This window comes from Zingiber officinale, chromosome 4A (genome assembly GCF_018446385.1).
Source record: "Zingiber officinale cultivar Zhangliang chromosome 4A, Zo_v1.1, whole genome shotgun sequence".
NCBI lineage: Eukaryota > Viridiplantae > Streptophyta > Magnoliopsida > Zingiberales > Zingiberaceae > Zingiber > Zingiber officinale.
Window position 1 is genome coordinate 4,745,399 of NC_055992.1, and position 25,685 is coordinate 4,771,083.

General features: G+C 36.6%; 1 protein-coding gene across 1 annotated transcript; it reads right to left on the reverse strand.

Annotated features, from left to right (window-relative positions):
* Window positions 1-4,557: 4,557 nt before the first annotated feature.
* Window positions 4,558-22,275, reverse strand: LOC121969349 (RING finger and transmembrane domain-containing protein 2-like). The gene is made up of 8 exons (XM_042519397.1): window positions 21,325-22,275; window positions 20,595-20,671; window positions 18,711-18,879; window positions 15,998-16,086; window positions 11,933-12,097; window positions 11,717-11,794; window positions 8,219-8,322; window positions 4,558-4,992 (listed from the first exon to the last, which is right to left on the reverse strand). The coding sequence occupies exons 1-8, from the start codon at window positions 21,950-21,952 to the stop codon at window positions 4,887-4,889; spliced, it is 1,416 nt and encodes a 471-aa protein (XP_042375331.1). The 5' UTR covers window positions 21,953-22,275; the 3' UTR covers window positions 4,558-4,886.
* Window positions 22,276-25,685: the final 3,410 nt, after the last annotated feature.

Below are 25,685 nucleotides of genomic sequence, written 5' to 3' on the forward strand. Positions count from 1 at the left end.
ATAATGAAAATCAAATGTTGCATGTTGCATCAAATGTTCGAATGAAGTTCATGAAGGTAGAAGAAAAAGATGAGTAAACAGTACACGAGCAGAAATTGGCAGCAATTGCAGTTTCCTATTGGGCCCCTCTTGTTGGCACAATAGTTCCAATAAATATGTACATCAAGAAACAAGACTAGAAATTCAGTGAACAAGACTATTTATTAGAAAGGAAATAGATGAATATCAACCATAGATAATTCAGTGAACATCCTATCTCATATTGTTTGAACCTGCAAAATAAAGACAATTTATTAATTTCATTTTCGCAATAAAAAATAAACAACTATAATTTAACAAAATAAAACTTTGATCATACCCGCTATAGATCCCAAATCAGGTTCATATGTATTATCAAGACTGATATAATTATTATCTTCAATTGATATGATAATTGACACGTTGTCATATATATAATATAATAAAATTAATTTGTGTTTGCAAGAAAAAATATAATAAAAATGCAAAAATAGAATTGACATATACCCTTGCTGCAAATTGGGACAGTTACGTTTGTCATGTGACACTCCTCGATGTCCGCATCCACGACATAGCCTGGAATTTGAGGTTGATTTTTCCTTTGATGATTTCAATCTCTTTCCACAGCCCTTAGTTCTTACTACAGAAGGATCAATAATACCAAGGCCCTCATCAATGGATTTCTTTTTTTTACTTCTATCATTGCATGTTGTACTGATGGACATTTCTTTCATTTTGTTGTAGATACAATCAAATTGTTCATCCAAGAAAGTTGTCTTCTCATTACTCACAGATGCATCATCAACTAATACTGATGCTTTATATGATAGCCTTGAGTGCCTCGATATCAAATACTTTCTGAATCTGGATCATCAATTACATTTTGCTCCCCTAAAGCATATATTGCTCCAACTTTTGCATCTCGTGTCCATCGTTTTAGTATATACGTATCAGGCAAATGAAATACTTGGTTGATACGAAAAAAAGCTAACATATGTCTGCATGGAATACCCTCAAACTCAAATTTCATGCAGCTACACGATATGTAATCTCTTTGTTTGTCATGCGTGAGCACTCTTGATTTTGAGGAAGAAGAACTCTGAAATTTCATCACGTGGTAAACCGCTAAGACATCTCCTGTAAATGTTTGTTGCACATAATAACTATGACTCTCAATCATTTTACTTTGAAACTCCAGCCATTTCTTTTTTGTATACAACTTAACCATTTGAGTTTCCATTGGCCATGTTGTATTAACCTTGGGATGTTCATTCATATCAATATAGTCCGCAACTAACTCATTGTGTCATTGATGTCTCAGTGCTCTATTAAAACGTGTGATAAAATCCATTAATGAGTTCTTATTTGAGATATATTTCTTGAAAAATGCATGAGAACCTTCAGATCTTTGGCTACTTGAGATTCCTGCAGAAAATACATGACTAAAATATGCTGGGACCCATCTGTGTCGTAATTCATACATCAAGGACAACCAATCATTTTTCTCTAATTTAGCATCCTTGATAGTCTCTTCCCATGTCTTCTCAAAATTATCAGGTGTTGTAGAATTTACAATGACGTCCTTTATATTGTGATAGTGGTTTCGAAAAGTCAAAGAGTCTAATTTATCTGGAAATTTGTTCAATATGTGCCACAAATAATATCGATGCACTGTTTGAGGGAAAACCTGTGCAATAGCTTTTGTCATAGCAGGATCCTGATCAGTGATGATAATGTTTGGTGCACCTTTAGGCATGGCTTCTAAGAACTTTGTAAGCAACCAAACAAAAGACTCAGTTTTCTCATTACTAAGAAATCCGCAAACAAAAAGAATTGTTTGATGATGATGATTAACTCCAACAAATGGTGCCAAAATTAAACCATATTTATTGGTGTTATATATCGTATCAAATACAAGTGCATCACCAAATACACTGTATGCCCTTCTTGACACATGATCAGCCCAAAAACACCTACTAAATCTGTTATCTGAATCAGTCTCGTAGTCAAAGAAAAAAGCTGAATTCTTCTCTTGCTCAGATGTAAAAAACTCAATCAGTGTTTCAGCATCAATACCCTTTTGTTCATTCCTTAGATTTCTTTCAAAGTTTCTAATATCAGATTCTATGCAACCTACTTGTTCTGGGCCTCCATACTCTATCTCTAATAAACGCATTTGTTGACAAGTTGGTACATTGGCCTCTGAAAATTGTTTTGTCAATGCTTTTTTTGGCTGCAGAAACACTACGATGTGAGCGTAGCAAATGCACCTTTGATGGAGTCGAAAGTGGATGATTATGGGCTTCTATAAAGTTACAGACAACCCAATCCGGTCCAATTTGTTTCTTGACAAATGCAATGTTTGACTTACAACCTGTTCTAACTGTGCCACGTGTTCTTTCCCTTGCTAGTTGATCATGATTTGGATTTTTATTGTTCCTCATTCGATCTGTATGTCCTTCTTTAAAACATACAATTTGTTTCCACGTCACTTCATTTGTCATCTTGTTTTTTCTGCTCGTGCTATTCCTTGAGCTAAATCCAGCTTCTCGTGCATATTGATTATAGAACGAATATGCATCCTCTAGAGAAGGGAATTCCATTCCAATTTTTGGCTTTCGATCATCTGCGACTTGGGGAATGAATTCTTGATCATCAACTCTATTTTCTTCCATTCCTGACTGCCCTTGTATTATATTTGACAAAAGATAAATAGATAAATAAATAAAAACTATAACTTATTTCAAAGTAAACAACTGTTCTAATTAACTAGACATGTAATTGCTAAACTCTAAATTTGATTAAACAAATCATGCAATTTCTAAGGTAAACAACTACTCCACTATCACAACATAAATTTGCACTCATCCCCAAAACCTAAGTGTAAGTCTGTAAACTTCTTATTAATGAATTTAAAGTTGCTATTTTACCATCTGAAAGCATCAGACCAGAGAATTGAGATACAATATATGAAACATTATTAGCCAGGATATTAAAATGCAAATCACAACAAAAAATAAGGTCATGAGAGATCTATCTAAAAATGGTCACAAGCAGTTGTCAATAAACAATAACTGGAACTCGAATGCCATTATAGATGTGTCATTCTTCATAAATTTGCATGTCTACTATATTTGACTCCACTTTCACAACATAAATCTGCACTCATCCCCAAAGATAATACGATATTCCAAATTTGATAATTGCTTCATAACAGACAGAAACATAAACAAGATTTTACAACGAAAAACCTAGTGTCAAGAATCAAACAGCACTAGGCAGAAACATAAACAGGATTTGTAAAAACAGGATTTTACAGGGGAACACGGATTTTACCCTGGTTCGGCGGAGAGAAATGCCCTAGTGTCGAGGGAGATCAGCTGCGAGAGAATCAAACATCACCCGAGCTTCGGCGAGAGAGGGGTCTCGCTGCGAGAGAAATGCGCGTCTGAGGCTCTGTTTCGTCTAGGGTTTTGCGGAGAGGATCGCGTTCCTTCACAGGAGGATAGGGACACGACGAGGAGAGGAGGGGTCTCGCTGCGAGAGATCTTTGGCGTCCGAGCTTCGGCGAGAGAGGGGTCTCGCTGCGAGTGAAAGTGGGTGAGAGGGAGGCGGCTCTGCTTCGCGACGGGGAGAGGAAGCTAGGGGTCTCGCTGCGACGAGGAGAGGCGGCTCTGCTTCGGTTTTTGGAGAGGAGAAAGTTGCTCACAACGCTGCTGATGTGTAAGTCGAATGGGTCGTTTTGCCAGCTTGGATGACGCCGATGCTTTGTGCCGTAGGAGAACCGCACAAAACGCACCGCAGGAGAAGCTTCCTCATATATATATATATATATATATATAAACGTTATTCTATATATATATCTTATGCTAAACGTTATTCTTACTCAAAATTCCTAATTATAGTAGCTCAAATATTGTTCTGTGGCAGTTAAGCTTATGAAATGTCAAATAACAAAAAGACGCACAATAGATTTACGCTTTTTTTGTTTTATATTCAAGTTCAAAATATAGTATGTATATATTATTTCTGACGAATACTACCTTTCTCGTCGTCTTTTTTCGAGAAAAGAAAATGGAAGCAATTTTTTTTGTTTTATTAATTAAGTTTTAAATGTAAACATACAAAAAAAATTAAGTTTTAATTTTATTTTCTAATACAGCCGAATTTTTCTCCCGAAAAAGAAAATAAGATGATAAAAAAATAATCAACGTACTTTTTTAGGTTTTTCCTCTGTTTCTTTATTGATGTAAAAAAATTCTAAAACCATATTGTTTTTATTCCAAATGGAATAAAAACGATATATTATATGAAAACATAAAATATATATTTTCTTTTCTTTTTCGTCCTCGGTATAAAATTGTGTTAAGTGGGACCGTGCTATCATTCATCTCAGCAGGGTTCGCAGGAAAAAATAGAGAAGAACAAGTCTAATAGAAGCTTAGAAATAAATGCAAAGAGCAACCATCCAATACAACTCACTTCTGTTTGCCTGTCTGTGTGCATGGATATCAAAAGGGAAATATTTTCTTTTGGAAATTAAAAAAAGAAGAAATAAATTACGGCTGTCAATCGGCAATGTTAATACATGTAAAATTCGCCCAAGGATCTCTAACAACTAATGAATGGAAATTCAATGTACAGTAACTACAAGTTGAATTTTTCAAGTGCTAAGGCGAAATTTACCATATAATGCATAAATGCGGTACGAGGCTTCGGTCCCAATATCAGTCACTGTTGGTCTGTGCCACTCCAGAGAAGATGGGGCGAGTTCTGAAACTGTTGGAGACTGGACAATAATGCAAATGTAAGAAGCCCAAGCAGTTACTTTCGACCAAAATTTTGGCATCTAATTTTTGTACAACAAATCAGAAGAGCTGGAAAAATAAGCTGGTGGAACCATCCGCAAATGATCTAATGTCTGCCGGTTTCACCACAGCTCGGCACAAGGGGCAGGTCCTTTCTCTCTCGAACCTGAAAAGATCAATGATTAACCAGCTTAATATCAAGCAATCAATCGATTACTCTCCAAAGGGTGTGAAGACACATCGAGCATGTTTCAAATGGGAGCTAAAACATCTTTTGACTTCGGTTGGGCTTTACTTTCAACCCAGGGCCAGGGCTTGACCACACAAGACAAGCGATGCATCGCTCATGTGGCAACCAGAGTGCCAGGGCTAACCATGTGCACAGCACTGCCGAAAGATGCATGTGTGGCTCATTTGGCCTGAGACCAGAGCCCTTTTAAGAGGAGTCTGAAAAAGCAACAAGCATTAGAACAAGTTGGTTTTTGCTATGGTTTTGAGCAGGAAAACCTAGGTAGGAGAGGCATCAAAGAGTGTGAACATTTTTTTTTTGTTAATCTAGGTATTCAGCTCTTCAAACCTATTAATCTAACCCGGCCTCATGGAAGTTTCCAACCGGCCACTAGGTAAATTCGGAAGCACAAGCGGCTCCTCAGCCACCAGTCAACGTCCCAGATTTTTCATCGAAGGAAAATTCCTACAGTACGACGTAGCTGGGAATCGAATTACGAGTGCTTGGGGCCGGAGCGCCTCTGCCATTGCACCGTAGCCCCGGGGCATCAAAGAATGTGCACATATACCTTGGTCTAGTCGCTAAAATAAATGAGAGGTCAAATCATGCACTACTGAATGGAGGAAATGACCTGAGTTTGATTATCATGTCACATCTAACTAAGACAATGTTCACACAACTAGGCGTACTATTGTTCTTTCAATTCATTATACTCAAGTTTGCACGAGTCCGTCAGCAAATTTGAGATAACACTTGTGTTCAATTTTGATGGCTAATAATTTTTTTTTTATCTTTCATAAATTTTACCCCTCTCAGTGTGTGGTGTGTGAGTATATTTGTTGACACTAGTATGGATTTCTAGATTGATCATCACTTTTGATGCAATAATACCTTTTCTGAATATCGCTTTAGATTGTTCAGGAAGTTGCACACGGAAGCGTAATACTATTACATTGCCAAAGTACAATTTACCTTATATTGGAAAAATTATCAGAGTTTAATAAATCATAATGTTATTCAAGTTTGATTTGCTCACTCAGAGATGGAAAGGGTTCATGGATAACGATTCTAGGGGGAAACATCTCATGGACAAGTACCTGAAGATTTGAGAAGTCCGTCCAATCACCAATGGTCCCACAGATGTTGAACTTTAAGAGATAATGTGTAAAAGAGAGTTGAGCAACATAAAGAGTTCAATATGTGAGCGTATGGACAAGGCATTCTACAACCAATACAATGGTTGTAGAGATGAAGTTAATGAATCCAAATCAAGGGATTATCTTTGCGCTTATAGAGCAAAGTACATTACAAGCAAGTGGTTTTGGGAAGATATCTTTCCTTTTCCTCCTGGCCACTGGTCTGAAACAAACTCTTTGGAGTAGAAATAATTGAATACTAGATTAGTATAGCCGAGTACAACCTGCCTTTCAAATCCAATCTACCAGTATGAATCTAATGAAATTAAGATGAGAGATGATGTTTTGCATGCCTAACCCTACCTCACCATAATAGTAATCTCCATCCATATCTATGTTCATCCCAGTTGATTTGATGCTACATCCCCATGAAAACCATGGCTTTCCAATTGATTCAAGTAGGGCTGCAAATGAGCCGAGCCGAGCCGAGCCGAGCCGAGCTCGAGCTTGGGTCGGCTCGAGCTCGAGAAAATTAAAGAGGCTCGGCTCGAGCGAATTTTTGAATTTGAGCTTGAGCTCGGCTCGGCCATTTAATCATAGGCTCGACTCGAAAACAGTGAATTTAAATGTAAAAACAAGTGCACAAGCTGGGATTCGAACCTTCAACCTCTAACAATCTAATGAAACACTCTAGCCACAAACACCCCCTCAACTTATTATTTAATTTTAAAATAGTAATTATTTTAAATATTAGAATATTAAATTAAACGAGTTCGAACAGGCTCGACGAGCTCGGTCAACTGTGAGCTCGAGTCTAGCTTTGACCGAACTACTCGCGAGCGGCTTGACTCATTTACACCCCTAGATTCAAGTGGATCAGATAATCTGGTGTGCATGAGGCAGACAACCTAGACTGATTCCAGATGTAGACACTATAGACTTAAGGATATACTTCAACTATCACCAACTTGGTCCTCCAAATTGAATCACTAAAATGGGATATTAATAGGGAAAATACTAGTAAAAATGTAGTTAAAAGGGTATAACAACTGTTTATTTTACGTAACAACCTTTTTTATTACTTGTAAGTTATAATAACTGTTTATTTTACGTAACTACCTTTTTTATTACTTGTAAGTTAAAAACAATTAGAAATGTGGTAGGAAATGTTAGCAAGTCTATAGCGACACTTCTGTTGGCGCAAAGGCAATTCCAAGAGTAAATGAGGCTCTATAGTGGACACTTACAGTCAAATAGAAGCCAGAAATGCTTCTTTAAGGACAACTTGTCTTGATTGTAGGAATCAATTAATAACTATTGTTTTTTTAAAAAAAAATTGGCACCAAGTATCCCGCTACTAGGATAAATCGGGAAGCGCTCACACGATGACCCATCATCCCAGCACTCTTAGGTCAACTGTCCATTAAGGAAAATTCATCCGTTAATTCGCCTCAATCCTTAAATGTCTGGAAACTTGCTGTTGCACCATTGCCCCGGGGGCAATTAATGAATTAATAACTATCGTGGAACCATCAACATGTTGTCACTATCACAACCAGACTCACTAACCTCAGGTATTAAAGTTTTTGTGATTTCAGCGTGAAGTTCAGTGCAAGGTGATCCTACTTGAAGCATGGCTTTGATATTTTTTACTTCAGCATTTTGATTGAGCAGCTAATGGGACGATTATAGAGAGAGATTAATAGTGTATCCCTGCGGATGCTGATGCTTAGAAGAGTATTATTCATGGAATTTAAATATCATCATCATGTTCCCAATATGAGGTTGGAAGACACCTTGTTACAGGTGAGAAAATGATAAAGCCATGTCAATGATGTAGGCAAAAATAGTTCTAGTGTTTCCTCATGAAAGTTGGCATGGATAGACTTAATAAAGTATGAAAGGTGAATGGAAGATAGAATACATTCATGTACTAAAAGAAATTATTATAACAATGTGGGCAGGAAATTCTACAACATGTAAACTTATGACTTAAGGAAAAAGGCTGTAGATCAAAGGGACATTACCATTCAGAGACACAATCTTCACAGAAGATGTGATTACAGCTGAGTAGGATTGGAATATGCAACTTCTCCTGGCAAATAGTGCATAGGTCACCAGAAGCAACTACCTGCATCAGTTCACACATTAAGATAAACCTTCATAAGGATTTTTGCTTAACAGAATCTGGTGATAACCATGTAGCAATTATTGAAGAAAAAGCACTAGAATTCTGTTTGCAGATAGATAAATCTGCCAATGACCTATTCAGATTAAATTGGCAGAATGACGGTGTTGATGTTCAACAGTTCAAGTGTCACTAACCAACAAATCTATAAACACAGCATTTATCTGCTAAGCAATTATCTAGATACTGAAACCTTGACTCAAAAGTCTGAAGCAAATAATGTAATTATTTAACCAATCAATAAAATACTCCCATGTGCTTAAAATGTTGTCTTTTCAACCATGTGGTTCCAACTCCTATTTTCATATTTACTGTCAAAATGACAAAGCATGGTAGACATAAGAAATGTTTTAAAAAGTTGATATTATTTACATCAGTGTAATGAGATATCATGGTTTAAACAGGATCCACTATGTTGTCTGTCCACATACAAGAGAACAAAATAATATCCTATCCCAAAACCACATCGAACTATTTTTCATTTATACAATCAATCTTGTGTTCGCTTCACTGCCTACAGTTAATTGTGATAGTCCATGGCATGATTTTTTTGAGCACTTGTGACAAAATTATATTGCACCATAAGTCGAACTAAAATTCTAGCAACTGAGTTCCTTATCTTTGACTTTAAATTGACTGGGCCAACCATGGATATCTGGAAACTTAATGTACATTGTCATGGTGCTGAATCTGTTAAATGGATGATGATAACTAGTGTTCATTTTGGAGGAGAGTACAAGATCCTCAGTAAAGAATAGGAAAAAAATGGTTGGGCTATGAATTTCTTGTCCATTCTTTCTTCCAATGTATACCAATTTAATGGTTACAATGGGTTCACATCTCAAGTATATAGTTCTAGTGTTAATCTAGTTCTAATCTGGTAACACCTAAATCCACAACACCAGACTACTACAAGTAACGCCACATCTAGGCTCACTACCATCAATCACCCACAACATACCATAATGTACCATATTACTCCCCGCCACACAACACAAACTCCACACAACTACAATTGCATAATCACTCCATACATCACACTCTCCATACGTCACACATATTTGCAAATGGAGCAACCTGCAACCAAGGTTCAAAGTCTCAAGTTGTGCTGGCATTTCAGAGTTTAAATGGAACATACTGTTTCAATACTGGTGTTTCAATGTCTAGTACCGATGGAGAATTGGAGAAAAGAGGAAGATAAAAAGAAGAGAACTTAACTTCCAACTTTATGTCCCATCTAGAAGGGTACAATTTTGACAATGTATTATACATAAAAATTACAAAAAATAAATCAATATTATTTCAATTTATCTCGACATGTTTTGTAACGCCCCAGCCCGGGTGGGTCCCATCCGGATCGAGCTGGGAACGCCACCAGAATTGCCCATCGGATTGACGACTAGCTCCACAAACCACCGGATGTCCTTTCAGCGTGTTTTATCCTCACTCGCACGCACCCTGGAAACTTCCCAGGAGGTCACCCATCCTCAGATTTCTCCAAGCCAAGCACGCTTAACTTTGGAGTTCTTAAGTTTGGGCTTCCGAAAAGGAAGGTGCACCTTGGTGATATGGATAGTACCATCTAACCTTTTAAGTCATACTTAACCAGAATCTCAGAACCGGGGTATTACAATCACCCCCACTTAAAGACACAACGTCCTCGTTGTGTAACCACAAATCACACCACAAACAAATCCCAGAATCTCCCTCGCTAGGTGGTGCCCTGGGTGCTCCTACCACAGGCGCACTCACGGTCGCAAGGTCGCTCTGATACCATCTGTAACGCCTGGACCCGGGCGGGCCTCACCCGAACCAAACCAGGAACGACACCAGAATTGCCCATCGGGTTGACGACTAGCTCCACAAACCACCGGAGGTCCTTTCAGCGTGTTTTATCCTCACTCGCACGCACCCTGGAAACTTCCCAAGAGGTCACCCATCATCAGATTTCTCCAAGCCAAGCACGCTTAACTTTGGAGTTCTTAAGTTTGTGCTTCCGAAAAGGAAGGTGCACCTTGGTGATATGGATAGTACCATCTAACCTTTTAAGTCATACTTAACCAGAATCTCAGAACCGGGGTATTACATGTTTTATAGTATGTCAAGGGGTGTTGTGACATGATAGTCATTAATATGATTGACACAACAACATAAAATTGATTTACGTGTGTTGAGTAGTATCAAATTTCGATAATTTATCGAAATGATACATTTCGCCCATGCCACTCGGCACGGGACAAGATTCCAAGCTAGAGCTACAAACGAATCGAGCCGGCTCGAAAAATATTGGATTCGTATTCGAATTTATCGAATTCGAGCCGAATTTGAACATGTTCGAACTTTTTTTTGAGCCGAACTCAAGCCCAAATTATATTGTTCCAGCCGCTCGCGAGCCTTAATATTTATTAATATAAGTTAAATATATATTAAATAAATAAATTTCAAGCCTTTCGAACCTATTTTCGAGCAATAATTCGAATAGTTCGCAAACATGTTCGAATATTTCGAGCCGAACTCGAACCCAAGCCCTAATTCGAACCGAACTCGAACCAAACATTTTGAATTTTTCGAGCTTCGAATCAAGCTCGAACTCGAATATACCTAATTTTTCTACATATTCGGCTCGATTCGATTCGTTTACACCCCTATTCCAAGCTATGCCTGCAACATCCACCCTACCTTAAAGTGGTTTGTCCTCAAGCATAATCATATCCTCTGGAAAAAAGAGGATTGAAGTATTGCCTGAGCCATGTGACGATGAGAGGCACAACGAGGCTCTAAATTGTTCCATGACATTATGAAAGGTGCATGATCCTCTTTTGTCTAATTCTCCTCCTTATTGGATTTTCTCCTTTGTCGCTCAAGATCCCTCCCTGCTAGGGTTCATGCTCAACACAGTCTGGGACACCAACTCATCTCATTCTGATCGAGGGTTAAAAGTACTACACCAAGATATGAATAGGGTCATGGATGGAAAATTTAGTCCAAGAGCAAAATAAAATAAAAATAGTAAACAGATAAAATTCTCCATCCTTTACTACCCCTCAGTAGTGAAACAGATTCTATCAGTTTGCCTCACAACCATACTGCACATCGGTGCTTGAGAGTGAAAATTTTCCATATCTGGGTAACAGATTGCATAAATTTCAAAGAAATTATTTGTCTCACATTATGGCAATTAAGATCAACCTGCTAATGACAGGGACCATTAATCACAGACGTAACCAAGTTGAGTAGACTAGGGATATCATTTCAAGAAAACATGACTCAATCCTACATGCAAAAATCAAAAATAAAAAAAATTGCATATGATCATCAATGAAATAAAGACTGAAACCTGTTCCATTGTTGCATAAGAACCATAATGTACTTCTTTGCGCGATAGCGCCTTTACAGCAGCAACAAAAGATTGAACCTGGAACCGAAAATGAAATGTTAGGTTCTTGACGTCTAAGAAGGCACAATTTGTTCACTGAGAATTCAATATAAAATAAAACAGGTAAAACAAGCTCAAGAAACCATATACCGGATACTTTAAAAGAGTAGAAACTACCTTCTCAACAATTGATGTCAACTTGAAGGTAAGGTAGAGTCCTGTAATTAGAGAGGAAAAGATGCTTCCATATTCTTTGTTCAGAAAAAAACGATACCAAACAGGTGCTGGCAACAAGCCACGGTACAAAAGCAGCAGGTATTCAACAAGAGTTAGCATTTGGCCCTAAAAAGAAGAAGACTAGTAAACTTGACTAATCATTAAATGACACTGTTATAAAGGTAAATATTTATTGAAGTGAAATAAACACAAGTCTAACAAAACGTGATTTACCATGTCGAATCTGCCATTAAAATTCAATGATTTATTCATGTCACCTTTGTAGAATCGTATCTCCATAATTATGCTAGTTCAGAAGCATAAAAATGTCCATTTGAGGATACTATATTACCTCTGAATTAATCCTCGGAAAACCGCTTGTGAACTTGGAATTTAATATGTGAACTGAATTAATTGTGTACATTATACGTCAAGCATCCACCTGAGACACTATCAGTATTAAAATGTTGTTTCGTGCCGCCCCGCACGGACGGTTTTTATCATTCCGCCGGCAAAGCGAAACTGGCACGTTAAGCGCGCGCGTCTCGAGCAGTAGGGATGCATTGCTAGACACTTCTGATGTCGTCGGAGGCATCGCGACGCGATGGCGGAACCGAAAGCATCGCGGGACGCTTCCAGTAATGCAGGAGGTGTCGCCGGACGCTTCCGGTTCCGCCGGAGGCGTTGCCGGACGCCTCTGGCGTCGTAGGAGGCATCACGATGGTGTCGGGCGTCGAGGGGGTGTGCGGGTTTACCGTGCAAAACTAATATTACAATTTAATAAATCAAACAATTCCTACTTAAGAAGGAGAGCCTTGGCGTGTCGGTAAAGTTATTGCTTTGTGACCAAAAGGTCACGAGTTCAAATCCTAGAAAAAGCCTCCTGCAAAAAGTAGGGTAAAGCTGCGTATAATGGATCATTCCCTGGGACCTCGCATAGCGGGAGTTCGTGCACCGAGCTGCCCTTTTTTTAACAATCCTACTTATGTGTGATATTTTGAAGAGACTTTTATAAACTCTAATTAAATTATCCCAATAAAATATAAAAAATATATTTAAAATTTAAAAAAAAATAATAAATTTATTAAATAATATTCTGAAATTATTTTTAATGTTTTAAATTGTATTTAAAAATTGTAAAAAAAATTTAAAATTCTAAAAATAATTTAAAAATTTTATAAAAATTCTAATAAATCAAATTTATATTCTGATATTTTTAAAATTATTTTGTATTTTTTTTACTATTTTAATGTTTAATTGATATTCTAATTTTTTTACTATTTTAAATATATATTATTTAAATTATTAAATAAATAAATAGTTAATTTATATAATTATTATAGATAAAATAATATTTTATATTAATTTATATAATTATGATTTTTTGATCTGGACATTAGAGAACTATAAAGGTTATGTATCAATTTTAATTCGAGTTATTGATAGATTAATTTTCTTTAAAGAAAACTATATTAAATTTTTTTTAACAATATTAAGTTGTTTAATAATGAAGAACTTATATAAAATTAATATACAACTTATTTTTAAATTATATATAATAAATATATTTATCTAATAATTGCTATATATAAATAAAAAAATATCGAAATTGTATCAGTACGACATGATACTATATCGAAATCGTATTGTTTCGATCTGGGGCCGAAACCTTGGCAAGGGTCAAGATTTTAAACCTTAGACACTATTTCTTCCATGTCAAATTTCACTAAAAAAAAAAAGCAACCCGGTGCACAAAGCTCCCGCTATGCGGGGTCCCGGGAAAGGATCCATTGTATGCAGCCTTACCCTGCTTTTTGCAAGAGGTTATTTCCAAGATTCGAACCCGTGACCATTTTGGTCACAAAGTAACAACTTTACCGTTGCGCCAAGGCTCTCCTTCATATGTCAAATTTCATTATGAACAAAATTATATTTAATACTCCTCTCAATTGTGCAAGGCAAGCTGCACTGTAGCCCAACATCTGTACCAACTTAACTAAGAATATATTATTTCCATTGTTAACACTAGTCCCTAATGCTCCCACTTAGGTTAGTTCAAAAATATTATACAACTACAACTTGTTACAAAATTCAAATCTAAGACGACAAATCTTCTAATTGATCATGGAGTTAAAAAAACAAAGTGACAATCTCCTGGGATTGCGGGCTTGTAGCTTGTACCTAGCAAAGTGGCAGACCGGCAATTAATACCTATAAGTTTCATCCTCTCGTACAGTGTTGTATTGGAAGTTGTTCGATATGTAATAGTATAGGGATCAATATGTCAATATTATAATAGTTAAGTGCATATTTATGACAATATTTTGTAAATGATAGAAGGAGAAAGGGGGAAAGAGAACCCTAAGGAATTTTTTCTGTAATATTTATTTTCCCTTAACTTGGTATTGAGTCACCCTATCCTCTTCTTGTTGATTACCATCCGCCAAGTTCCTGTTCATGCACAACTTCCATGTCGTCCCAATGTCTCAATCTCAGTCCAGAGTCCATATGGCTTCTCAACCATATGTCCACCATGTGTTTACTTTGTTGTCACCCGCAAACACAATCATGTCCTCTGCCCAAGCACCCTCGCAGTCACACATCCTCCACCTGAGGACCCTCGCACTTGCAAGCATCCTTTGCGCGAGCTCCCTTGCCTCTTTGTGAGTGCTTGCAGCACAATTTTCTGTGTTGCATGACACGCACTTGAGATATTGAGAGCCAAGCACCCATTCAACCTTTTCTTTAGCCAATCTCTAAACTCAGTAATAGTTTCAACCCGTTCCTTGGGCTGGCAACCCTCACATTCATATAATAGGGAAACAATAGCGAGGAGAAGAGGGTGATGAATCTGCATTGAGTTGTTTTGCTTGAATGGAAGAGGAAAGAGAATCAATGGGTAGAGTGGATTTGCAAATGCAATCACAGTTAATCGTTGTAACCAATAAAAAAAGGAGAGAAACCCATGTTAAGCATCGATTGGATGAGCGTCGAAGTTTTGTTCTTGACACAACTTGTGGGTGCATAGATAAATGGTCAAATAAACTGTTAAAGTGTAAAAATAGTGGAGCTTGTGTGTAAATTAACAATAAATAAGCACATTTTATGTAACTAGGAAAGTGCATGAGAGGAGAGGAGACAACTCCAACACAGTGAGCCTATGCATGTGGACTCCCCATAAAAGGATTGAAAAGAGAGACTTCACTCTTGTTTCAAGTTGAGAGAGATAAAATATTTTGTTCTGATAAACTAAAACAATTTCACACGTATCCACTATACTAAAATATATCTAATAATAATATATTAGTACACAAAGTATGACTAAACCTACATGTCTAACACATTAGCCATAAAAGTTTGGTCCCAACTTGCTAGTTTAACTAACAAGTCTTATGTTTGGGTATTATGTCATTGTTCTCTTTTAGCTAATAGCATTGAATTATTTTTTTCCGATTTGATTTTTGAAACAATTCTATTTTAAGGTTCTTCTTAAGGTTTCCCTGACCAAAGCAAGGCTCAAGATTGGAAGAAGATCAACCTCTCTGTTTCACACTACTCCCTTCTGTGAGCCATCCCTTCAAATCAGTTCCCTAAGTATGAGCTCTCCCCTAATATTCTTTTGCTCTTTCAACTACTTGCAGATACTAGCATCCTAATTTATTTCCTTTTCCTGCATCTTTCAAAATTTTAAATTCATCATTGCAAATTTAATTTCCTAGGTTATCAATTTCAGGCTATTTAAGGAAATTATTGTCTACTGAAAAGCAGATTATGTTATGGTCTTCTCCAACATGTGCGTGGTTTAAATAGTATTATTCTATTCCTTCAACTGTCTTAACAACTTTCGTGCATTCATTTTGTTAAAATTGCTCACTAAATTTTGTATGCATATCAAAAGCAACTAAACCTAATAAGTAATTTGGATAGTCTCCATATTTATTATGCTTCAAACAATTCACAACCCAGTTCAGTACAAAGAGGAACTAATATAAAAGAGCAACTAATAGAAATTTTAAATTGAATTACCTGCTTTCGATATTTAGGGCCCCTGCTATTTTTGAAGTACATCAACAGAACACACTTGACCACCATAGCAGCTTGCCGCACCATTGTATCTGGAAAACAATAAAATCAATTATATGATGCACTCAGGAAAGGAAGATCAATAAATGAGCAAAAAAAAAGAGCACAATTTACTTCAAAAAAATCAACCAATTTCAAATATTCATCAACAAAAAGTGCAAGATTTTTCTGCTAGAATGTTTGAAAAAAAGACGAATCCCTAGCAACAAATGTTATGGCTGATCCATCTTCCGAAAGTGTCACCAATAACACTAACATGTCATCATTCTTCTAAACATTAATTGTGCCTTCTCAGTCTCCATTAAGAGGAATTCAATAAATTTGCAATTGTCTTGCACTCATTGTCTAATGAAGTTGCAAGTAAAAGATGCTAGAAAAGTTGTCTTAGCACTGCCACTTCTCAACATACAAATGAGAATTTTAAACCTAGTTTTAAAATCTTGTTCCAAGCTAAAGTTTTGATATGCAACCAAAATGAAATAGTACTATTGTTGTGTCGGTGTGCCAACAAGTGGTGTTGGTGGCACCGATGAGGCATAAAGAGAGTGAAAATGAGGAGGAGAAGAACAAGTGGAAAAGGAAGAAGAATTTTAATTTTTGAGATTGATCAATTAGGAGATATCTATATCTTACAGTAAAACCATGAACTTAATATGCTCAAAGCAACTAGTGTCTTAGGTACTAAACTTGCCGACCATCTTATGGATCCAAATGTTATACGCTACTATCAGGACAGGGGAGTCATTATCTATAATCCAAGAAAATATCATAGAGTGATTGAGAAATTAGTGTAGGATCGAAAAGAATTTAGATATCTCCACAATAGCATGATATTGTCCACTTTGGGCCTAGACCCTCATTGCTTTGCTCTTGGGCTCTCCCCAAAAGGCCTCAAGCCAATGGAAATATCTTTTCTCTTATAAACCCATGATCTTTCCCATGTGTTTCCAATATGGGACTATGTTTGCAACCTTGCAACCCCAACAATCCCCCCTCAAACAAAGGACCATAGACTTCCCACGTCCGATCCTTGACCCACCAGGTCTTCCTGCCCCTCGGTCCACCCGACCTACTAGGACTTCCTGCCTGGTGTCTGGTCCTCTTGATCCGAACATAGGAGCCCCCACTTTCTTTGTTCGAGGTCAATATTGTACCCACATGGTTCAATCAGACCATAGCTCTTGTGCACAGTAGGCGGTTAAACCTTCTGGCAGTCCCGGCTCTGATACCAATTGTAGGATCGAAAAGAATTTAGATATCTCCACAATAGCATGATATTGTCCACTTTGGGCCTAGACCCTCATGGCTTTGCTCTTGGGCTCTCCCCAAAAGGCCTCAAGCCAATGGAGATATCTTTTCTCTTATAAACCCATGATCTTTCCCATGTGTTTCCAATATGGGACTATATTTGCAACCTTGCAACCCCAACAATTAGCTCATCAATACTGGTCATCACATTTGCTATCACTGCAATCAGTCATTTCTTGAGTCTCCATGTAAATCATTAGGAGGCAGTCTTCAGTATCTCAAGGTCGCCCAAGGCAGAGAACTCTTATGTTATGATATACAACACCTTTAGGTTTCAGGATATGCTACAGCAGATTAGGTAGGTTCCCCAGCAAATTAGGTTGCTGTGTTCTTCAAGGCAGAAATTTAATATCTTAGAAAGCAAGAAACAAACTTTGGTGTAAAAATTAAGTGCAAAAGTAAAATTCAAGGCTATGACTCTAATCACACATGAGCTAGTGTGGCTCAAATTGCTAATGGATGAGCTAAATTTTGATCCTGAGTTATCTTGTGTAATCATGCTAGCATACGCATTGTCGCCACCCTAATCTTTCATGAGAGAGAAACCACATAGATAGATCATAGATTATCATTTTGTTACAGAGAAGATACAATCTAAGGGCATCATATATCTTTTGTCAATTTTAACATCCAATTAGAATATCTATTAGCTAATGCTTTCAGAAGTCCTAGAATTGATTATATCTGTAGCAAGTTGGAGCTTTTTGATATCATTAAACTAAATTGTTGAGAACCTAATAGTAATATTGTAAAGAAACAAGACTTTTTCTGTTAAAATATATTTTGTTTATAGAAGGTACTGCCTAGTGCAAATAGCCAATATTTGTCACAAATTATAGATCTAAATAAAGCAAAGCAGTTCAAATATTGGATTTGCTTTTCAAATTCTATATAGTTTGTTTTGTTGAATTAAGATTTATTCTACTAGTATTAATTTGACCTGGTCTATTTTATTTGGTTGTCAAAGCCTAGAATAAGAGCCTTAAATCCATTGTTTGAGACAATTTAGAATGAGTGAATAAAATTAACAATTGTTCCATAGGATCAACAATAGGGTATGGTTGTGCCAGTCAAGATTACACAAGACTAAGAAAGGGAAGAACCTTTCTGTCAATGAAGAACAAAAATTTCTCATAGATCAGATTTCATAAATTCTTTGCCACTGGCAAGTTTGGTTTTCTGCAATTCATTCACTCCTTCCACCAGAAGAAAATAGCAACCTTAAAACCACCATGGATTGTCCTACCTCACATTATACTGTGTATCGTATAGCATGCGGATCAAGCAAAGCAATGATACAAGATAGCCTTAATCCCAAAAAACAAAAGTAGCCAGCATGGAAGAGTACCATTAACCATAATGATAAATAAGGCCTGCCAGAATGGAGGTATTTCGTTGGGAGCTAGCATGATAAATGGGTATAGAAGGTCATCATTCCTGCACCACCAGTACACACCAAGTAAATGAATTGTGAAGGCTAGAGCAATTCCAACAAGTATCGGTATTTTTCGCTCGCCCTGCAATTACAAGTGAATTTGTCAAAATACAAATCATTTAATGAAAACAAGAAGAAAGTATGTCCAATGCATAAACAATGTAAAAAAAGATTCTTCAAAAGCACAAGAATTCAATCAATTAAGACAGAAATTTTATTGACAATATAACATACATCAGCATACATGTTCTTTGATATATGCACGTGAGGGAAATAGATAATGCTAAATGTGGAGTCCCTGCTTTTTGAGGCATGCATTGCATAGCTATTCTTATAATGAATCTTTTCATACTGCAGAGAAAGAGAATTCAAGGAGCAAGGTTGAGTTTCCTGCTGTTCTACTAATTTCATTAAAGTCAATTTTAGTACTTAATAAAAAGAACTGAGCATATCTAGGTAAAGTTAGCTGGATATGACGCGATCTTTTACTATAAAATTTTCAATAAATTATGGTGTTTACAGGATTAAAGACAGCAGTTGAGTACTTCAGATATATCGAAAGTGAAAAAGATAAGAAAAGAACAATGATGGATGATGCAACCCTGGTGGCTGGTAAAATCTACCTGTTTTACTGAAAGTGTGTGGGTCCTATCTTTGTGGGCCCTAAGACAAAGAGGGTTGATGCATGGACATGCAACCTTTCAACTGCTTATGACTCAAATGAATTCGCCAATCTGGGAAAGAGCAACCATACAATTATAGTAAGGTTTTCCCTCCTCTTCATTTATCATTAATCTTTTCAAAACTAGATGGGAATTTGCATTGTCTCAAATAACAGTTCGTCCATGCACATGCAGCACTTCGCTGCATCACATATCACAGTATATGCATATGTAATCACACATTATTTTAATATTAAACTAGCTAACCTAGCCTAAATTAGTAAGTTTTTTCAGCTCAGCTTAACTAATATTGTGTATATTCAATTTAATGTGAACAAAATGGATTGACAAAAGAAGAAAGAAAGAGCTCCCTTGGTAGAAAATAGTATGGCATGTATAGAAACACTAGCTGATGGTTTATGATAATGAAAAGGTCACACTTTCAATCAAGCTTCATGGGATCTGACTACCAAAATTTTGAGAGCTAATGAGATATCTAAATGAAGGAGGTGGTTTGTCAGGGGCCAACACAAGGGGACTAGGGCTGGGCCCACCCCGCCCTAAATTTTTTCTTCCCTTTAAACAATTAGAAGAGATTGTCGCACTTTTTTAAAAATTATTGATTCTTTATAGTATTTTGCATCCCTAAAAAAAAATAATATAAGTTTCCTTCTCTTAACTGGTAATCTTGAGTCCAACACTAAGCTTTGTAATAGAACTGCCACCAAGTTTTGTAATAGAACTACTGTGCTTGATTACGAAGAATTTAGTGATGATTAAATTTCTAATGAAGATTACCAATATTGCCATCAAATCTTGAAGATTTTCATAAGAACTACATGTTTTATCTATTGATAGGTTTTGCAAACCTAAATTTTATTTTGTTATGTAGCAGGTATATGCTATTTTTGTCAATCATCACTAATTGCTAAGTTTATCATTTTATGAAAACGAGTGTGTTAAATATTTTCTTTGGAAATATCTACAGATGCATGTATTTGTTGTCTTGTTGATGAATCTTCTAGTTCTCAATCAAGTATCCATATGTAGATGGTGATTAAGGAGAAAAGAAGATAACAAAAAAATATTTGGACTTAGGTACACTATATTAAAACATATACATACAATATCCAACCTTTAAAGCAGTTTGCTTTCTCAAAATGTCATTTGACTTGAACAACACTGTAGCAATCCAAATAGTGATGAAGAAACCTGCAGATGTTTTTCAAAATGTAAATTATTTATAAAGTTGGAAGAAAATGAATTGTTGCATGAAGCAGTCAAGAAGCAAAAGGTAAATAAATAAATAAACAAACATATCCAAGTACTTGTGCGATATGAAAAATTAGAGGTATTAAATATGAAGTGCAACAGAACATCTAAAGATTTAAATCATTCAAGAGGGAGATTTTGTGCAAGTTCAAATATTCTACTTTATAGTGAATATTCTTGAAGCCAAAAAACTTCAAGAGTAACTATTTGAAGCAACAAGCAAATGAAGATCAAATAAAAATAAAATATTGTATTAGAGATAAAAGTTCTATTCAATCAGATAATGAATGTGCATCGACCAAGAAAACAAATGATGTTCGAATGAAATAATTGAAAACAACATATAAGTGCATGTTAAATTGCATACAAATAAAACGTGATGAACAATAGTGTCTAACAGTTATTAATTTACAAGAAAAAATTGAAACCTAGGAAACCCTCTTAAATAAGAAAGACAACCAACTGATTCAGACACATCACATGAAGCATTATCATTGTAGTTTGCATATAAAGGTTATGGTCAAATAGTCTATATAACCAATTTCATGACACAACAGGCAAGAAATAAAAAACTTCAACCTGATAGAAAATACCTTGCAGATGCTGTCTGATGAACACTACTAAAAGAAGCAACGAGAACGGCAGTATCTGCTCAATCCACCTAGCAATCGGTTGGATATTGTATCTCTGGTTCGCAGAGTCCCTGACATTAGCAGTGGGTGTGTTTGCCTCGCCGTCCGTGCTCTGACCACTATTGCTCGACATAGCATCCGGCAATGCTGAAGAAGAATCAACATCCCCTACGCCAATTTCGTTAACTCCATCTCTTCCAAGCCTCTCGGACAAAACAGTGAACAGTTCTCTTGAGTCGCCATTTCCGCCGGGGCTCACCACCGGATACGACCCAGCTGCCAGGTGCTGGGCCTGATTTGGCCCCATCCGGAGACGCTCCTGATCGTCGACCGAGATTATCCTTATAGCAACCTCCCCGCTTCCGCTGGGAGGAGAAGCATCCCCGATCTGCCCATCTCGCATCGCTCCAACGACCAAACTTTCGTTCTCCGACTGGTTCGCCCGCTCCCGCAAGACTCCGGAATACTCCAAAAGCGCGTGGACCAAAGAGGAGGGCGCAAGGCGGTTTCCGTATCTCCTTGAGAAGCCCATTTCGCCAGCACCGCCTTGCCCACGGTTGGAATCGGGGCTCCCGGGGGACGACTCCATGGCCGGCGATCGAATCGACCAGACGGAGATTGTGCGGCAGATCCAGAAAGGGGGCGGAATGCTTTTTGGGAGCCAAAGAAAACCCTAAACTACGATCGAATGCACGGGAAGAAAATGCTCAACGATCGGAACTTTGTTTCCCCTCCTCTTCTTCTACCTTTTTCTATCTATCGACTAAAAATCCAGCCTTCTATTTTAAGGCTGACTATTCTCTTTGACTGATCGCGGAAGCAGAGGAGGGTCTTTCATGCTGAACCCGTTACGGAAATGATCATCGATGACTTTGATGTTCGATGTTAGAACACGGCCGCCACCAACCCTTAATATTAATCAATTTTGTGCCTTTTTTTATCTTGCGTGCCGAATTTTTAATTGCATTTCCTTTGGCTTTGTTTTTGTTTTTGATCATCAAATTTGTCTTGCACTATACATAAAATGGACCTTCTTAAGTTTATCAATTTATCATTTAGGGTACTTCCAATACATATATAAGACCGAATTTCAATTTTAATAAATTAATATATAAATTTTATTCAATGAACAATTAATCTAAAATGACTGAACTGATAGATCATTCCTTTCAAGTACTTTTTAATTTACTCTAATAGTCGTTGGAAATTTTTATAAGACTGAATCAATTAAATACCTAGTGTCAACAAAAAAAAATATATATCTACATACAACTCAATGCCTCCTTTCCTCACAATTAATAGTATGAAAATCCATCATTCGACTCGATAAGGCAACCGCTATTTTAACAAGGCGGATTGAGAAATCTTCAACCTAATCCAATAGATTACAAGTTATATATATATATATATATATATATATATATATATATATATATATATATATATATATATATATATATATATATATATTTTGACATGTCTATTCAATTTTTCACTTTAGTTTTGAGTTTTAAATATTGTTTTCAACCAGCAGAGCAACCTGAGCTCACCACTGGTCAACTCGCCTAGATCTACAATCCACACGAGCTAGCTTGTTTAGGCTAGTTTTTTAATGGGTCAATAAAATTTAAATCCAAATCACTTAAATTATTTGGCAAGACGGATCAACCCAACAAGCTCAATCCAAATTGACGACTTTAATAATCAATATCTTTCATGCTCTTATTCACAAAGACTAGAAAGGAGCCTCCATAGGTTGACACAGTTGGCACTTGCATGTGATGTTACTGCAATAGGTCATACGGCTAATTCCCAACATGTACAAAATGTTAGGAATACAATCAAAGTCTTATATTGAAAATATACGAAAAAAATCATGAGGTTTAAAAGATGAAAAATATTTTTATTGGTATAAGACATTTTGGGTAAAACTCAAAAATAAATCCATGAGGGTTTAGAACCAAAGTGAACAATATCATACTATTGTAGAGGTATATAAATTCGTTTGGTCATAACAAGTGGTATCAGAATCATTATCTAGATCGAGCCATTTGGGTGGAATAGTGGTCCTGAACGAAGGAGGTGGGGGCTCCCAGATGAGTGAACTCTAAGCGAAAAGTCCAAGCAGATCAAGCATGACCAGATGTTTGGTGAAAATCATAGGGGAGTGAACCCTAGGTGGTGAATAAGTCTTAGAGGACCAGAAGCCGAAGTAGGTCAATAGTAATCGGATGCTTGATAGGAGACCCGAAGCAAGTCAATAGTGATCGAATACTTGAGAGGAGACCCGAAGCAAGTCAATAGTGATCGAATGCTTGAGGGTAGATTAAGAATGATTGAATGCTTAAGGGGAGGCTCGAACCATAAGAATAATAGTGATCATTCATTTGAGTGGAGAATTGTTGGGAATACAATCAAAGTCTCACATTAGAAATACATTAAAAATATTATGGGTTTAAAAGATCGAAGATATCTCTATTGGTATAAGACTTTTTGGGTATAGTCTAAAAATAAATCTATGAGTATTTAGTGTCATATGTAGAAGGTGTTCTAAGACAATCATCTTAGATATTATATTATTTATTGGATAAATAAATTTCTTAACTATGCATTCTATATGTATATGATATCGATCTTAAACTCAATTAATGAAGTCCGCAATACAATGCATAATATGTGAGAAATTATGATTAGATTACAATTAGTGGGTATCTTTCCATATGTAATTATGTACGTATTGAAATATTCCCTAGTCGATGAATTGATGAAATTGGACATTATCAATTAGTAAGATTAGCATATGTTATGTTTCTTGATTTATCCAAACTGGCTGGAAATATTGAGATGTCGAGAGTTAACAAATGAATGTTGTTGGTTAAGGGTAACTAGTTTATTGGATGTGACTGGCTATGAGACTTCATGTGGTTATATACAAGTCTATGGAGATCTCAATACAGCTCGAGTGCAAGTTTCCTTCAACTTAAGATATTCAAGTCATCTTGATTATAAATAGTTATACTTTGACATCTTAAGCAAGCATCTCCTTAGAGGCATGGCTCCGAAATTATTGGATATAAGTCAAAGTGTCTTAAGGTGTTTAAATAGTCCATAGAGGATTCACCACTCATTTTATAAAGGAGACGTATACCCTATGACCTCTTATCAGGATTATTACTCATAAGTCTTTAGCCAAAATATTACACGTTAAGAGGATGGTCTTCTTGGACATATGTTTGAGTAATTTGAATCCGCGGGATAATAAATTACTGTTGGACCCTTGGTGGTTGGCAAGAGGGGAGGGGTGAATTGCCCTAAAAAACAAACTCAACCCTTTCTCGACTTATAGCTTAATAAAAAATACTTGTAATAAAAAACTAAGAGACTAATTACAGAGACAGAAACACAAGGAGACTTACTTGGTTTGCAATCAGAAGATTACTAATTCAAGAAAAATGAAGCGCACTTTATGATAATCTCCTTCAGGTGGAGTAGCCTCTTACAATGTTAACAACTCACAAATGAAAGTAGAACAAAAAGAAATGAATTACAAGTTGTTATCTGAACTACTGAAATCAGAGCTATATTTATAACAATATTTCGAGTGCCTGGAAGGGTTTCGGGCGCTTGGAGTTGGATAGAATTCTATCCCCGACGCGTCGGTCAACTTACACGTCGATTCTGATAAGAGTTGAGTTTTGGGCACCCGGACTCCGGGCGCTCGGAATGACTCCAGGCCCTCTGCTCCGGTTCTGCTCGCCTCGGTCCGGGTCTTCTACTCCGGTTCCACTCGCTTGGGTGATCTCGACCATCCGGAATAGAGCTCGTCCGAACCTAATTTTCGGTCTTCTCCTCGAGCAACTTTCCTTCCCGACTTCTCATCCCTCGAACGTCGCATACGTTCTTTGTTGGAGTGTATACTGAAAGCCTAAGCTTTGTAAACATTCATTATGAATAAAGAATCACATTTGGTCTAATTATCTACATTTGTTTGTAGTTGTTCATTTAATTTATATTGTAGATAACATAGTATGTGGTGTCACATACAGAAGATGATGTTATCAGTACCTTATAAATTATAAACAGTAGCTCACGACCAGAATGGAAAGGAACAAACCATTAGAAGGTCGTAGTGTAATTAGGTATTAGTTTATCTTGACTATATAATTACACTAGTACACTCAGAGTGTATTGAGTAGGACCATTTGAGGTTGTTCCTTTTATACTGACTTTATAAAGGAACAAAGACCTCAGTTATTATGGAAGTGTGTGCTCTTAATCCTAATATAATAACAAGCACATATGTTTGATATTTATTTCTTTAA